Genomic DNA, 17716 nt, shown 5'->3' on the forward strand with positions numbered 1-17716 from the left:
GATCAAAAGGCCCTTAAGCCTGCTCCGCTGTTCAGTACGATTGTGGTAGATCTTCTACCTCAATTCCAATGATGGCAGCATCCACAACCCTTTGGTGTGGAGAATTCCAAAGTTTCACAGTCCTCTGAATGAATGAATTTCTCATCTCCGTCCTAGAAGCTCAATCCTTCATTCTAACCTGTCTATTCCTATTGTTCTTTTCTGCTCGTTAACCAATCCTCAATTCATGCTAATATATTACCCTCATCCCAAGAGCTACAATCCCGAAGAACAACCTCCTGTACACACCATCAAATGTCTGCTGGGAAATCAAATATATAGTCCAAAAATGTGCAGGTTAGGTGGATTGGACATGCTAAATTGCCCCCAAGAGTGAGGTTACAGGGTGGAGGATTGCCACAATCCTGCAAAGAGTTGGTGCAGACTCAATGGGCCGAATGGCCTCTTTCGGTACTGTAGGGATTCTATTATTACATCCTCGAAAACACTTGTCAAACATAATTTCCTTTTCATGAATCTTCGACCCTACCTAATCAAGTTTTCCAAGTTCGCCATTATTAACTACATCTTTAAAAAAACAGATTCTAGCTTTGTCATTACTACTGATGTCAGCCTTCCTGGCCTTCAGTTTTCGGCTCTCTCATTTTCTCCTTTCTTGAGCAGCCAGCCTACATTTGCTACCTTTCAAATCATGGAAATTCTGGAAGATCAAGACCAATGCATTCACCATCTCCCTGCAGGCACATCTTTTAAAACCCCAGGAGATAAAGGCCATCAGGTCCCAGGAATTTTCCAGCTTTTGATCACATTAACTCCTCCAGTACTTTTTCCTCATAGGAGTAATAATTACTTAAGTTCCTCACCTTCATTAGCTCAGGGTCAAGCAGGCCGTCAGCATTCATTGCCCAAAACACATGAAGATTGGCCACTTTCTGAGTGGCACTAGTCAAACTGAACAGTGTGTGAAATTCTCTACCACAAAATGGCGAAATCAAATGCATGTGATTTTTGAAGAAAGAATTATAGATGTGTTTGAAGTGGGAGAAATATTAAAGGTATAAGCAGAAGTGGGGTTAGACTGTGGTTCATGGAGCCTTTTGGTAACCATCATTCGTGTATGGTCCCAAACTATGGCCAAAGCAGAACTTGCTGTCACCTGATTTTCACACAATTGAGCAAGCGACACCAGCGTCCCTCGTATGAGGATATTGGTGTCAACAGTGCCAGAGATGGGATTAGCAGAAATTAGGAACTGGGAAGCTCCTGGCCCATACACTTCAATACTGCCTCTCTGGCGAGCACTATATTCTTTCTGCAAATCAATTCAAAAATTAGCTGAATTCAAAGTTGAGAAGTCTACAACCATTGTGCTAATTCATCTGATCAGAGTTTGCATCTAAAAGTTCATCAATATATATTTTTTTTAAAAAATTATTTTATCAGGATGTGGGAATCACTTCAAGACCAGCCTCTGTTGCCCATCCTTAATTGCCCTTGAACTGAGTGGCTTGCTGGGCTATGTCAGGAGGGAGTTAAGAGTCAATCACATTGCTGAGAGTCTAGATTCACATGCAGGTCAGACTGGGGATATGTGGCAGCTTTAGCTCCCTAAAGGTCATTCGTGAAACAGATGGGTTCTTCCAGAAATCCATGGTAGTTTCGTGGTCACCATTGCTCACTAGCCTCATTCCAGAGTTATTCACTGAATTCTCCATCTGGTTCCTAGCATATGGAAACAATTATGTACATATGCAGTGCATTGGACACAGGCAGGTCACTGAACCATTAGTCTGTAGAGGTACCAGGCCACATCTAAAGTTGAGAATAAAATACAGAAAGGGAGAAGGAAGGTGGTGGAAAGAAGGGGGCAAAAACCTCCCTAAACACCTAGCTAAAAGAAAAAAAAAACCCACAATCACATTTGACCATGTTACATTCATGAATAATCAATGTGAAACAACATTTCCGAATTGACTCGTGCCATCTACACTGTGAAACCAATGTATTGCTTCTTTCACCTTCTGATTCATGTCAAAACTTTGTACCTTATTTTATACCAAAAACGCTAACATTTCAAGGCACCAGTTATGGGTATTAAAATACTTACCAAATATGGATCCCAAGTTTGCATCTATTTTGATTTCAAATATTTGTAACGTGAAATAACCAACCAGCAAAAACACAACGCCAGCCACCGCAAACTTTATTGAACCTGAAAGTGGAGAGAAAGAAGCACACATCAATTTGAGGCGCAGTTTCAAGATCCTGAAGCAATACACACCCAAATTCACTCAAGTGGAAAGTTTGCAATATGCCTTTGCAGCATCATTGAAAATATGGTCTTTAGGAGTAAAGTCATGATTTTGCCACACCAAAGGTAAGATGGAAATCTTCTCATGGCCGTCCACTCAGAAATCTACAAGTAATAGTGACAGATCCAGAAGAAACTCCAGTGCACCATTCTCCACAAGTACAACAAATGACTGCTGAAATTAAATGAGGTGCAAAGCTCTGAGAACACTGACAAGCAGACCGCACTTGAGCGCAGCTCTCAGCTCTGTTGGAAACAAACTAATTCTCAGATTCAATTTCATTCTCTTATATTAACATTAAAATCAGCATTGCTCTTGGCACGCAGGAAAACTGTCATTTTAAAAATTTGTAACAGATTTTTAAAGAAATATTTAACTGAAACACTTTGCATTTTCAATCATGTTGACTGTACCAGGCCCATCAATGTTGCCAAGTTACACAATCCACTCCACAGTAGGAACAAAGTTTCCCCACTGGTAAGAGATCCAGAAGCCCCATAACTCACCCTGCAAACCACACATATCTACTTCCAATTTACACGCTGTCTGCAATATTCCTGAATACAGATAGCTATCAATGAAATCACCGTTTAATGGCTGTTTGTTTAGTTTTCACAGAATAATTCACAGAACAAGAAAACCTGATAAAAATGCAATGCAACCCAATTCTCTTAAATTAGTTATGGATCCAGTAATATTGTCAAAGGTGCAATAGGAATATTATGTTCTTCTAAAGGTATCTTCTGACTTGCTGTGAGAAGCACCATATGAGGCTGCCAATATCATAAAAATGATGTAAAATTCCAGTCACAATTACAGACAAATGTATTCTAAATAAAGCAAACATGCTCCACCTCATTGGCTTAAGGGAAAAGTTGACTTTGCGATTTTAGCAAATAGAAGTAAAAGTCAAACAGCGAATACTGAAATTACTGTCAAGGCAAACGAACAGTAGCTAAAAATCTGGTTTTCTTGACATCAATGCAAAGACGAGAGCTACAAAAATGAAAAAATCAACCTGCATAAAGTAAAACTTAAAATGCCTCAGGTTGAACCATCCAGCACCTCATGCCGTAAGGACTCCAGGACTGCAACTATTTCTGCCCGTGTGTGTCCCCACTCCCCAGTATTGCACAACCACTTGCCCAGTCTGTTTTGCCATCTCGGCGTGCTCCTGCACCACATAACTTCAACGCCTGTTTATTCTCATTATCTGTTGTTCTCCTGCTCACTTACCTCCCAATCAATGATAACATTCTTCTCCTAGCCTTGCTAAGCTCCCGACTTGCCATTATTTCAGCTATAATTCTTTTCAATAAACACTTGTGCCAGTCGGCACTGTTGAGCTGTTCTGTTTGTTTCCCTTCAATGAAAGATTTTCACTCTGGTGCCGTTCGGTTTGTTCCTTGGTCCCATAATCGCATAATAATTACTTAATCATTACGGCCCGAATGGTGGCACAGTGGTTAGCACTGCTGCTTCAATGCGCCAGGGAACCCAGGTTCAATTCCAGCCTTGGGTCAGTCTGTGTGGAGTTGGCATGTTCGCCCCATGTCTGCGTGGGTTTCCTCTGGGTGCTCCGGTTTCCTCCCACAGTCCAAAGATGTGTAGGTTAGGTGTATTGGCCATGCTAAATTGCCTCTTAGTGTCCAAAAGACTAGGTGGGGGTGTGGGCCGAGGCACGATGCTCTTTCAGAGGGTCAGTGCAGACACGATGGGCCAAATGATCTACTCCTGTACTGTAGGAATTCTATAATTCTAATCTCCTTTAACTAAAACTGTTTTGTTCACATTGCAAGCTCGGCATTCCCATTTTAGTAAACCATAAAGGGCTTTGCAAACAAAAGAAAATAAGGGAGTGCTCTATGCTGCTATCCTCAATACATGAACCGTGGTGACAGCAGCAAACACATACGTTCAGTGAAAATTCCAAGACACACACAAAATTAAACTTTCTCTACACACAAAGTTCAAGCAAACAAAACTAACCAACGGTAAGTACAATGCCCCTGTTGCACTCATTGCTTCAAATAAATGGAAATTAGCTCACGACAGGCGTTAGTATCCACTTGGCCTATGCACAAGGCCTCAATCTCACTCTTTCATTCAACATATTGAATTGACGCCCAAGATCCTGAATATTAAATTACATTTCCAAAATAACTGATATTTCAAACTTTTATTTTCCATTTGCAAATATAAGTTTCTGACTCTGTTCTGGTTTTTCATTCTATTTATTTCATGTAATATTACTAATGTTCAGAAATGTAATTACATTACCAAATAATTCCACTAAAGCATTTATTTTTCCAAATATCACCCATTAGATTAATTTGTTTGTTTTTACTCCTGCAGTTAAAATTTTCCACAGCTCAATCTTTGGAATATTTCTTCTTTCTGCCAACGGAACCGCACTCCGTCATCTGCTCAAAAAGAGAGACATAGCATCATATCACGTAAGCCTCACCACCCACCACCAGAATAAGAGCAGCAAGCTGAAGGCAGAAGCCTAGCCTAAGTTGCTTCCATTAATACCTCAGCCACTCCCTTGCCTCCCTCCCAAGACCCATTAACAATTAACTTTCATTCGCATAAATCTTCACGGTCAGATGTAGTCACTTATGCAGGTAGGCACACCAGGTTCCTGCAAATCAAGTACTAAATAACTAGTTAATCTATTTTTGTGGTGGTTGCGGAGGAATGAACACGGAACAGGTCCCCAGAACTTTGTCTTTGTGATTTACTGAATAGGCAGGCAGCTCTCTCCCTACAATAACACGTCAGATGATGCACCAATTCTTCGGTTCTCATAACTTGTTCAAGTCCTGAATAAGCATTTAAACTTATTTCCTTCTGACTGAGGTGGGAGTATCACAACTAAATCAAGATGACAGATTAACAAGAAGTAGTACCTGTAGTAAATAACAACCCTATACATTGAGAGACCTGTTAAGATTCCTTGCTCCAATTTTCAAGCCAGGTAGAATTTGTCGCCAACATTGCAGTAAACACCTAGCACTGGCTGGTGGCAATGAGATGCATCCAGCTTGCACTGAAGACAGTTCCCCCTGGTTGACAGACACATTGGGAGCAGAGGGAACCCACCTGCGCTTCCCATTCATGATGGGAGAAAAGGTGCAGCAGTGGTCACTTCACTCAATTTGAAGAAACAATGATGGCTCCTGCTAAGGGAGTTATGACACTTGCCCCTGGAATGTTGAGCAACCTTTCCCACCTGACCCAGAGACAATTGCCACACACCATGGACAAAGGAAATGTACCCAGCGATTGGCTGTGTCCATAAAGGAGGCAGTCTCAAAGAGGAGATTCACCAAGCCCCAACACAACTGACCATAGTCACTGGGTTGATTGATCAACTGCATCAACTTTCACTTTAATTACACTAAAGCTTTTGGGAGTTCCTCAGGGTGCTGTCCGAGGCCCAATTATCTTCAGCTACTTCACCAATGCTCTTCCCTCTATCATAAGGTCAGAAGTGGAGATATTTGCCGATTGATTGCACAGCACCATTTGCAAATCCTCAGGTACCCATTCAGCAAGACCTGGACCATATCCAGACTTGGGCTGGTAAGCAGCAACAAATGCAAGGGCTGAATGCCCAGGATTCCTGAACTGCCCCTATTCCAAACAGTCCAGCGTCTAGCACATGGCATCATGTAATAATAATATAATAATCTGTATTATTGTCACAAGTAGGCTCACATTAACATTGCAATGAAGTTACTGTGAAAAGTGGAGAGGAAGGAGCAGTTTTGCACACATCTGAAATCACTGAATTTCCCCTAGCTGCTGGGGACAGCGCCTGGGGGAAAGACCCCTCAATTATTGGAAGGTTTGGAACCCTTATTCGTTATCCAAATAATTACTGCAGTAAATGTCCAATTTATATTTACCGTCTCGTTATTGGTGCCTGTAAACAGTGAAAAATCTAAAGCTGCATTCCTATTAACTTATTTGTCAAAGTAATAAACCATTTTACATTGAAAAACAGGCCAGAAGTTCAAGCACATGAACAGACTCTGAAGGTTTTGCACAGAACATTGGAAAATGGACGAAAGAGCCAGTTTTGACACTTGCATTCAAATATAATGCATATTTCCATTCTTTTGTTTTATGTTACTGCAAGAATCTTGCCTGATAAGCATTCTTATGAATTTGAAGGAAAACAGGACCACATTTATTTTAAAATGGTAAACTTGGAAAAAATCTCCCAAAAAGAAATGCTGCTTCTCCAAAATGTTTTAAAGTCAGGCCAAAAGTGAATCTCCAAATCCACACCAGACTAATATGTGTTAACCACATTCGAGGGAAACCTGGAACTAATTTCTTTTTAACCTGTTCACATGACGTGGATGTCATTGGCAAGGTCACTGTTGTCGTGTTATGTACTCTGGGATAACACAGGCTGCAACTGGATGCAGCTTTAACCAAAAGATACTCCAGACCTTGAAGTTAGTTCAATCTGATTTATTGAACCAGTAGCACAGTTAGCATAGTTCTTTATGAGTTCGACTCTCTGCTAACCTAAGTGTGGTTACTCTGGCTGACTGAACCAGACTAGCTCTTAGCCACATGCTGGAGGTGTGATATTGTAAATACACCCTGACTCACTCTGTAGATGTTCATCAGTGGAAAGGGGCGGAGTGTGAGTGCCTCGTGCCTTTTATACTGAGATACCACCCCGAGTGTCCTGCCTGCTCATTGGTCATGTCCTATTCTCTGTGTTCATTAGCTGCCTGTCTATCATTATCTGCATGTATGCAGATCATGACATCTCCCCCTTTTTAAAAATGTTTTATTGGCATATGGCAACGTACTTACATGCGGTGGCATATATTAACATATTTACAAGCGGTGGCATATGTGAACGTATTTACATGTGAAGACAGCTGTCTAATGTGAGAAAACAGAACACAGCAAACAAAACAAATGTTCATAAGTCCAGTCTCTAGGGCTTGCGCCTGATCCTTGTCGACCGAAAGAGATGTGGCGGTGGGGACAACGGCGCCTTGACAGGCGAGATGGAAGCCTGACTGGTGGCCTCGTAGTTCGAGGTACAAGGAGGTGGCAAAACAACAGACGTAAACGGAGAAGGCGGCGGTTGCGGGCAGGCAACTGTGCGCAGTACCCGTCTGTTTCGTCGCACAACAGAAACATCAGCCATACGTACAACATACGAGCGGGGCGCAGCATGTCAAACAACGACAGCTGGAGCAGACCAGCCACCATCCGGTATCTTGATCCTGACAGTGTCCGCCGGGGATAACGCAGGCAAATCGGTGGCATGAGCATCATAGCCCTGCTTTTGCTGGTTTCGGAGCTGCTGCACCTTCTGCAGCACCGGGAGGTGATCCAGGTTGGGCAAGTGTATGTCTGGAAGTGTTGTCCGCAGGTCCCTGTTCATCAGGAATTGAGCCGGCGACATGCCAGTGAACAGTGGGGTCGCCCTTTACGCAAGCAGCGCGAGGTAGATGTCAGAAGCAGAATCCGCAGCCTTGCTGATGAGCTGTTTCACAATGTACACCCCATTTACAACATTCCCATTAGACTGTGGATAGTGTGGGCTGTAAGTGACATGTTTGAAATGGTATGACTTGGCAAACATTGACCACTCGTGGCTGTTGAAGCACGGGCCATTGTCACTCATGACAGTGAGTGGGATACCATGTCTGGAGAACGTCTCCTTACAGGCCTTGATGACGGTCCGAGATGTGAGGTCTGAGTGTTTCATGACTTCAGGGTAATTGGAGAAATAGTCAATAATCGACACATAGTCACGATCATTCGCAAGAAAGAGGTCGATGCCAACCTTGGACCATGGGGAGTTTTCGATTTCATGTTGCTGGAGCATCTCCTTGCTCTGCGCTGGCTGGAAGCGTTGAGAGGTCGCACAGTTGAGGACCATGTTCGAGATGTCCTGGCTAATACCGGGCCAGTAGACAGCCTGCCTGGGTCTGCGTCTGCACTTCTCGACGCCCAGGTGTCCCACATGGATTTGGCTGAGCACCAAGCTCTGGAGACTGAGTGGAATGACAATCCGGTCCAGCTTGAGGAGGATACCATCAATCACCGTCAGGTCGTCCTTTACATTGTAAAATTGAGGGCACTGCCCTTTCTGTCAGCCATTGGCGAGGTGGTGCATGACACGCTGCAAAGGGGGTCTTTGGCTGTCTCCTCGCAGATACGAAACACCTTCTCATCAGGCGCCGGGAGAGTGCGAGCACACAGCTGCACCTGTGATTCAATCTGCCGGATGATTTCCAGCGGTTCATTAGGCAAGGTGATGGAGTGGGACAATGCATCAGCGATGATGAGCTCCTTGCCAGGCATGTACACTAAGTCAAAGTCGTACCTTCTGAGTTTGAGGAGGATACGCTGCAACTGAGGCGTCATGTCGTTCAGGTCCTTGTGGCTAATGTGGACCAGAGGCCTATGATCCGTCTCGACAGTGAATGTCGGCAGGCCGTAGACATAGTCGTGAAACTTGAGAATGCCAGTGAGAAGACCCAGGCATTCCTTCTCTATTTGCGCATACCTTCTTTCGGTGGGCGTCATGGCCCTCGATGCGTAGGCTTCCGGTGCCCAGGTTGAAGTGTCATCGCGTTGAAGCAGCACCGCACCGATGCCATCCTGGCTCGCATCTGTAGAGATCTTCGTCTCCCTGTCTGGGTCAAAAAATGCCAAGGCGGGTGCAGTGGTGAGCTTGGCTTTCAGCTCCAACCACTCTGCCTGATGTGCTGCCTTCCATTCAAAGGCAGTGGACTTTTTCACCAGGTTTCGTAGGGCCGTGGTGTGTGAGGCCAGGTTTGGGATGAACTTCCCAGATAATTGACCATGCCCAGGAAGCGCAACACCGCCTTCTTGTCTTCAGGGACCTTCATGGCTTCAATGGCCTTGACCTTGCCTGTGTCCAGGCGCACGCCCTGCTGAGAGATCTGGTCACCTAGGAACTTGAGTGTCCACATGCCAAAGCAACATTTGGACCTGTTCAGCTTCAGGTCATTGGCATAGACACGGCAGAATACCTGCTGGAGACGGGAAACATGCTCTTCAGGGGTCGTGGACCATATGATGATGTCGTCCACGTACACATGAACTCCTTCAATGCCCTCCATCATCTGCTCCATGATGGGATGGAAGATCTCCGATGCCGAGACAATGCCAAATGGCATGCGATTATTGCAGTATCTGCCAAACGGTGTGTTGAAGGTGCAGAGCCTTCTGCTGGATTCATCCAGCTAGATTTGCCAAACTTGACGCATCTAACTTGGTGAAAAAATGTGCGTGTGCCATCTCACTGGTGAGTTTCTCCAGCTTCGGGATGGGCTAGTGTTCACGCATTATATTCTTATTGAGATCCTTGGGATCAATGCAGATGCGCAGGTTACCGAAGGTTTTCTAACACATACCATCGAGCTGACCAAGTCAGTCGGTTACCTTGGAAATGATGCCCTGTGGCTTAAGATCCTTGAGCTGTGCCTACAGGCGCTCCCTCAGCGGAGCCGGGACCCGGGACCTGGCGTGGTGCGGGGACCACTGGCTTGGCATCAGGTCATAGCAGGCTCTTGTATCGATATGGCAGCGTGCCCAAACCGTCAAACACATCCAGATACTGAGCGAGGATGTCGCCAATGCTGGCCTGAAGATCCACATTGGAGGATGTTGTTGTGTAAACCCGCTGCACGAGGTTCAACTGCTTGCAGGCATACGTGCCAAGTAAGAACCTGTCTGGCTTGACAATTTCAAAACGTAACCATGCATGGGTGCTCCGGTTGGAGACGAGTAGATGGCAGGATCCCAGTGCCCTGATGGCATTTCCGTTGTAGTCCAGGAGCCTGCAGGCTGCTGGAAGGACCTTGGGGGCTTCTTGATGCGTTTGAAATCTGCCTGTGAGACGAGGTTGGCAGAAGCACCTCTGTCCAGCTTAACCTGGATGGAGCAGTGGTTGACCTGCATCACCGCACGCCATTCGTCCGCAGAATCCACAGCGAGGATGGATTGAATTTGTGATGAGTTGGATGTGGCATATTCACATTTGGTAATGATGCCCACACAGTAGGCAGAATCCAAGCATTCTTCCTCGGGATCTATTGTGCTGCCAGGATCAGAATCCTGTAATCGTTGTTGCATACACTGAACGTGCTGTCGTCGGAATTGGGAGCGCTGGACCTGCACAAGGCTGCATAGTATCCAGGCTTCCCTCAGATTAGACATCGCCTGCCTCTTGCAGGGCAGTGTTTCTTTCAGTGGGTGTCGCCGCAGTTCAAGTCATGACGTTGGCGTCCTGACGCTCCGCGCGTCGTCGCACGTGCGCAGTGTGGGTGTCGGCCGCTTCGTTATCCCGTTTGTATCGCTCATGCGTGGGGCCCCAGGTAAAGCGCGCAAAATGGCCACTTTCATCAATGCTGAGGCGCTGCATTCAGATGGTCTACATACTCTCTGCCTCGTGGGAGGCAAGTTTCTCATTTTCAGCCTATTTGTACTGGGCATAGCGGTTTTTGCCGTGCTTATGCACAGTGCATGTTTCAATCACGACTGGCAGGGTCGTATGCTTGATTTTCAGTTGCTGCTCTCTCAGAGGATCAGAGTGAACTCCAAAAACGATTTGGTCTCTGATCATGGAGTCAGCAATATCACCAAAGTTGCAGGATAGCGCTAGCAGGCGGAGGGTAGTTAAGAAGGAGTTGAAAGATTCATCTTAACCTTGTAGACACTGTTTGAATATGTAGCGCTCGAACATTTCATTGGTGTCAACTTCACAGTGACTATCAAACTTGTCCAGGATGGTCTAAAACTTTGTCTTGTCCTGGCGTTCGGTGAACTGAAAAGAGTTGAAGAGTTTGATGGCTTGATCACCCGCTGTTGAGAGGAGAAGCGCGATCTTCCTTGCATCAGATGCACCCACGAGGTCTGAAGCTTCGATGTACAGTAGAAACTTTTGCTTGAATGTCCGCCAGTTGGCACTGAGATTGCCGGATGTCCTGAGCTGGTGAGGAGTCTGAATCTTCTCCATGGTGCCGGGATACACTCGCTGGTCGACACTCGCTGGTCATCACGGAACGGACTGAGGTAAACCACCTAGATTAAGCAGTCTCCTGGTAGCATGTTGTGTTTTGTACTCTGGGATAACACAGGCTGCAACTGGATGCAGCTTTAACCAAAAGATACTCCAGACCTTGAAGTTAGTTCAATCTGATTTATTGAACCAGTAGCACAGTTAGCACAGTTCTCTATGAGTTCCTCTCTCTGCTAACCTAAGTGTGGTTACTCTGTCTGACTGAACCAGACTAGCTCTTAGCCACGTGCTGGAGATGTGATACTGTACATACACCCAGACTCACTCTGTAGATGTTAATCAGTGGAAAGAGGCCTCGTGCCTTTTATAGTGAGATACCACCCCAGTGTCCTGCCTGCTCATTGGTCATGTCCTGTTCGGTGTTCATTAGCTGCCTGTCTGTATATCATTATCTACATGTCTGCATATCATGACAACTGTTGCCCATCCCCAAATGCCCTTGAGGTGGTGGTGAGCTGCATTCTTGAATCACTGCATAGTGCAAGTTCAAATGGACTCATTTTCAATTAGAGTACAAATTTACAACAAATTATTCCCTTCAGCAAAATTAGTACAAAGATATCACATGATAATATTGATACCGGCAGTCAGCCACCAGGTAGGTGCCCATCTATTCTTCCTAGGGCTATTGCCAGGACAGAAGAATGATACAGCTCATAAAAGCCATGCAGGAATCCCAATGACTTTCTAATAACAATGGAAAGCAGCTTGGTGGGGTGCACTGCACTGACATGGTGATCATTCAATGGTGGTATCAAATTTACCTTGATAATATTTTTGTATTTGATATTGCGAGGCCTGGATAGAATGGACGTGGAGAGGATGTTTCCTCTTGTAGGAAAAACTAGAACCAGAGGACACAGCCTCAGACTGAAGGGACGATCCTTTAAAACAGAGATGAGGAGGAATTTCTGCAGCCAGACGGTGGTGAATCTGTGGAACTCTTTGCCGCAGAAGGTTGTGGAGGCCAAATCACTGAGTGACTAAGACAGAGACAGGTTCTTCATTAATAAGGGGATCAGGGGTTATGGGGAGAACACAGCAGAATGGGGATGAGAAAAATATCATCCATGATTGAATGGAGGAGCAGACTCGATGGGCAGAATGGCCTAATTCTGCTCCTATGTGTTATGGTCTTCTGGAAGCACATCAGTGCTGGGGTCAGGAGCATGCTTACAACTTTGGGTGCTATTTGACAGCAAGTGCCCCCAAAAGCAGTATAATAGCAGTGTAATATTCCTCTGCGCTAATAATGTATCTTCTGCACACTTCAAACACATCTAAAAACCAGCATGGCACCGTGAACATTTCCCACAGCTGCCATTTGTATTGCAAGAGCCAACTTTAAACAAATCTGTGTACTGAATGGTGGGTCTATGGCATTCCAAATTTTATTTCAGACAGTCGTCTTACTCTGCAACGTTGCCACAATGGAGCAGAGCAAATGCTGATAAGTAAATGTGATTCAATGTAGCTAATCCAAGGTTGCACCTTACCTGATAATCTCATCATTCCAACTTTAAGTTTTACCATGTATCTATCAGCTCAAACTGATTTTCCTATAAAGAGAAAAAAAACTAAAAGTTGATTCCAATAAAACAAATTGCTTTCCAACAGAAATAAATAAGAACATTGGTGGCTTAAAATATGATTCCAATAAAACTATTGTGAATCTACAGATGTTTACAGTTTCAGAGTGCAATTATTTTTTACTTTGAAAAATTTCAATAGGACAAAGATCTGAAGTACATAGGAAACGTCGGACAGAAAATGATTAGACGGCACAAAGCTTAGTTTTTAAAGGCAATAGTGGGTGGGAGGGAGGGAGGCGACTGTTTGAAGGCATAAAATGGTGCAATGACTCTCATATCTTAATTTTATAGTGAGTAGCCCATCAGGATTTAATTGAGCCTGCAAAAGCTGGAAAGAGTGTACATTTAATCAGCCAGCAACTGTGAATCAGGAGGGGGTATAATACATATCAGAGTTCCATATCATATACTAGATTGTGCGAATACAGAATTAATCAATTTGGGATCATCTTCGACCTCTGACTTACAGAAAACCTCTGTTGTAAAATGATAAAGTAAAAACTGAGCATAACTCAACTGCCAAGCTTGTTGGCTCGACCTCGGTTATTGTGTCTCTTTTTGTCCCTCACTTGATCCTATCTTTGCTATTCATTTACATGATATATATATATATATATTTACTTGCCTTTCTGATTTTGTCAAATACATTGCTCCCTGCTGCTCTTCCATGGTCAACTCTGCAACATAATTCCTCAACATCGTTGCTGCAGATGCAGTAACAACATTGGTGAATGGACATTGTGTTGAAAATGAATGAATGAAAATTGCTTATTGTCACAAGTAGGCTTCAATGAAGTTACTGTGAAAAGCCCCTAGTCGCCACATTCCGGCGCCTGTTCGGGGAGGCTGGTATGGGAATTGAACCGTGCTACTGGCCTGCCTTGGTCTGCTTTCAAAGCCAGCAATTTAGCTGTGTGATTTGTTCTATTCATAAACAGCAGGATGCTTTACAATACACCCAATACCTTTGATACTCACTAGCAGAAATGTGAAGAGTGGACGGTAATTTCTCTTATAAATCACATAATTTCTAGCCTGTAGATGGACAACCAGGTCTCAACTGACCATGTCAATTTCTATAAAACTGTTCAGCGACAGCATGTCTCAAACATTCATCCCTGGGTCAACAAATATCCTTCCAGACAAAAACAAACCATGTCCCATGTACGTTTTAGGTATTAACATGAACAGTTAACATATGTTGTCTGATCTAACATGCATTGAGGAAAAGTGGAACGACTTTAACAGGCCAGAATTTTAATGCAGACACGTGTGGCACAGTGGTTAGCACTGTTGCATCATGGCGCCAGGGTCCCATGTTCGATTCCCGGCTTGGGTCACTGACTGTGCAGAGTCTGCATGTTCTCCCCGTGTCTGCATGGGTTTCCTCCAGGTGCTCCGGTTTCCTCCCACAGTCCAAAGATGTGCAGTTAGGTGGATTGGCCATGATAAATTGCCCTTAATGTCCAAAATGGTTAGGTGGGGTTACAGGGTTAGGGTGGAGGTGTGGGTTTAAGTAGGGTGCTCTTTCCAAGGGCCGGTGCAGACCCAATGGGCCGAATGGCCTCCTTCTGCACTGTTGATTCTATGGTCAAGGCACCATGGATAAGATTAATCAGTGGAGAGACTGGGAAAACTACAGGTGTTCTCCTTCAATTTTAAAATCATGAACAAATTTGATGTGATGTAGTAAAAGGGAACTGTGTTCTGTGGCAGAAGAGTCAGTAAGTGGAGGGCCTAGATTCAACAAGATTGGCAATAAAGCCAAATGTGATATAAAGACATTTTTATGTAAAAAATTGTGATCTGGAATATACTGTCAGGAAGGGCATTGGAAGCAGATTAAAGAGTAACTTTCAAAAGGAAATTAGACAAATACTTTTGAGGGAAAAAAATATACAAGGCTACGTAGACAGAGCAGTGGGGATGGACCAATTAGACAGCTCCACCAAGGAGAGGGCATGGGGTTGGGGGAGGGGGGGTTAGTTAAATGACGACTTGTATTGTATCATTGTATGATTCAAGAACATTCCTATGGTCAGCCAGCTAAATCCCTTATGAGCTTACAAGCTTGGTTAGCAAAGAATGAAAACTACAGGAAGTATTGACAGCAGAGAAACTTCATTTTTGGGTAAGAAAATTAAAATAACGCTTCTAGGCACCCAGAAAAGTGACTGTATGAAGCATGGATAAACACGGGGCCTAGTTGCAACTGCAGTTTTGCAATGTAATCAAAGCAGAGTGGAATGTGCACAATGGTCATATACATGGGTTGGTCGTGCAGTAATGACTCAACCCCTTCATTCTTTTTAAATTCTACGGGCCTTGCCTTGGCCTCTTTAAAATCTACTGGCCTGGGTTTGGCCTCTTTAACGTTTATGGGTTCCATCATGACCCTGTTTTTATTTTTTAAAACCTGCTGTCCACGAAAGCAGGCTGCGCCCAGGGAAATATTGAAGATACGGACTGGGGCTGGAGATATGGTGTCAGAGCCAGGAAAGATAAATGAGGTATTTCGGGAGTACTACCAGGGACGTCACAAGGCGGACCCAGGGAGAGAGGAGGGAGACATGGGGCGGTTTCTGGATGAGCTGGAATTTCCCCAGGTGGAGGAGGCAGAGAGGCAGGCGTCGGAGGAGCCCCTGGGACTGAAGGAGGTGCTGGATAGTATCAGGGGCATGAAGTCGGGGAAGGGCCCTGGGCCGGATGGGTACCCGGCGGAATTTTGGAGGGACCTGGCACCGCATCTGTTGGGGGCGTTTAATGAAGCACTGGAGAAGGAGTTGGCGGAGACGATGATGCAGGCAATCACACTAATCCCCAAAAAGGGAAGGGTAGACCCATATCACTATTGAATACGGATGTGAAAGAATTGGCTAAATTGTTGGCGGGGAGGATGGCAGGCTGTGTCCTGGGGGTGGTTGCAGAAGATCAAAGGCTTTGTGAAGGGCATATCCACTCGTAATATAAGACGTCGATTGAATGTGGTGATGAATCCATCTGGCGTTCAGGTACCGGAGGTGGTGGTGTCCATGGACGCGGAGAAGGCATTTGATCAGATGGAGTGGCGGTACTTGTTCAAAGTTTGGGGATAGTTTGGGCCGAGATTTGTGGCATGGGTGCAGTTGTTGTATGTGGCACCAAGGGCGAGGGTGAGGATGAATGGCATGAGCCCACGAAGCTTTGACTTATGAGGTAGGAGGCAGGGGTGCTCACTATCACCACTGCTGTTTGCGCTGGCCAGAGCCGTTGGCTATGGCTCAAAGGGGGTCGGCGGAGTGGCAGGGGATTATGAGGGGACAGACGGAGCATTAGGTGTCGCTCTATCCAGATGACCTCTTGCTGCATGTTTCGAATCCGTTGGAGAGTATGGGAAGGATTATGGCCTGCTAGGGAAGTTTGGAGGGTTCACTGGGTACAAACTGAATGTAGGGGAAAGCGAGGTATTCCCAGTGAATGAGCTGGGACAGAGGGATGTCATTTACGGTAGCGAGGGATAGGTTTAGGTATTTGGAGATTCAGGTAGCAGGGAATGGACAGGCTCCGTAAGTGGAACTTAACAAAGCTGGTGGTGGAGGCCAGGGAGGATCTTAGGAGGTTGGATACCCTGCACGTAATGCTGGCAGGGAGGATCCAAGTGGTGAAAATGAATATTCTGCTGAGGTTATTGTTTATCTATCAGGCTCTCCTATCTTTATACCAAAGGTCTTTTTTCAGAACGTGGACACGATCATCTCGGACTTTGTATGGGCGGGGAAGGTGCCGAGGGTAGGGAGGACCCTGCTACAGAGGCAGAGGAAGCAGGGGGGGTTGACGTTGCCAAACCTGCTTCATTATTATTGGGAGCTGAATGTGGACAAGGTGTGGCGGTGGTGGGAAGGAGAAGGGGTAGAGTAGGTTAGGATGGAAGAGGAATCTTGTAAGGGGTCTAGTTTGAGGGCTATGGTGACGGCAGCGTTGCCAATGGCTCAGAGTAGGTATTCAGGGAGCCCACTGGTGCAGTCCATGGTGAAGATATGGTATCAACTGAGGAGGCATTTTAGGATGGAAGGGACGTCGGTGCTAACGCCGCTGTGAGAGAATCATGGGTTTGAGGGGGGGGGGGAATGGATAGTGTATACAGGAGGTGGGGGGAAGTGGGGCTGGTCAAGGTGACGGATCTGTATTTGGAGGAATCGTTCGCCAGTCTGGAGGAGCTAAGGGAGAGGGTAGAGCTGCTGAAGGGAGTGAGTTCAGATATCTGCAGGTTAGGGACTTTGCGCAAAAGGTCTGGAGGGGGTTCCCTAGGTTGCCAGGATACACCCTGCTGGAGCGACTGTTGCTTCCGGATGTGGAAGGGGAGGGAAGAATTGAGGATATAAAGAAGTGGCTGGGGGAACAGGGAGGTGAGCGGGCGGTGAAAATCAAGGAGAAATGGGAAGTAGAGTTGGGACGGGAGATCAATTGGGGAGTATGGAGTGAGGCGCTACGTAGGGTAAACAGGACCTCCTCTTGTGCAAGGATGAGCCTGATACAGTTTAAGGTGGTGCACAGGGTGCATATGACTCGGGCGAGAATGAGTGAACTCTTTCAGGGGGTAGCAGATGAGCTTGAGAGGTGTGGGCGGGGGCCAGCGAATCACGCGCACATGTTTGTGAAAAATTGGGTAGATTCTGGGCAGGAGTGTTCGCAGTCTTAGCCAGGATAGTGGAGGAGGGACCCTTTGGTGGCGATAT

General features: G+C 45.5%; 1 protein-coding gene across 2 annotated transcripts in view; it reads right to left on the minus strand.

The window, feature by feature from the left end:
* Positions 1–17716, minus strand: part of fam3c (FAM3 metabolism regulating signaling molecule C) — a 79141-nt gene that overhangs the window by 28996 nt on the left and 32429 nt on the right. Inside the window, exons 2-3 of one of the 2 annotated variants that reach the window (XM_072484413.1) lie at positions 12906–12968; positions 2108–2212 (exon numbers count right to left, since the gene is read on the minus strand). In XM_072484413.1, coding sequence (XP_072340514.1) covers positions 2108–2212; positions 12906–12942 — 142 coding nt within the window. In that variant the 5' untranslated portion in view covers positions 12943–12968. The remainder of the gene's footprint in view (positions 1–2107; positions 2213–12905; positions 12969–17716) is intronic. The other variant, XM_072484414.1, reaches the window with a different exon arrangement.

This window comes from Scyliorhinus torazame, chromosome 19, assembly GCF_047496885.1.
Source record: "Scyliorhinus torazame isolate Kashiwa2021f chromosome 19, sScyTor2.1, whole genome shotgun sequence".
NCBI lineage: Eukaryota > Metazoa > Chordata > Chondrichthyes > Carcharhiniformes > Scyliorhinidae > Scyliorhinus > Scyliorhinus torazame.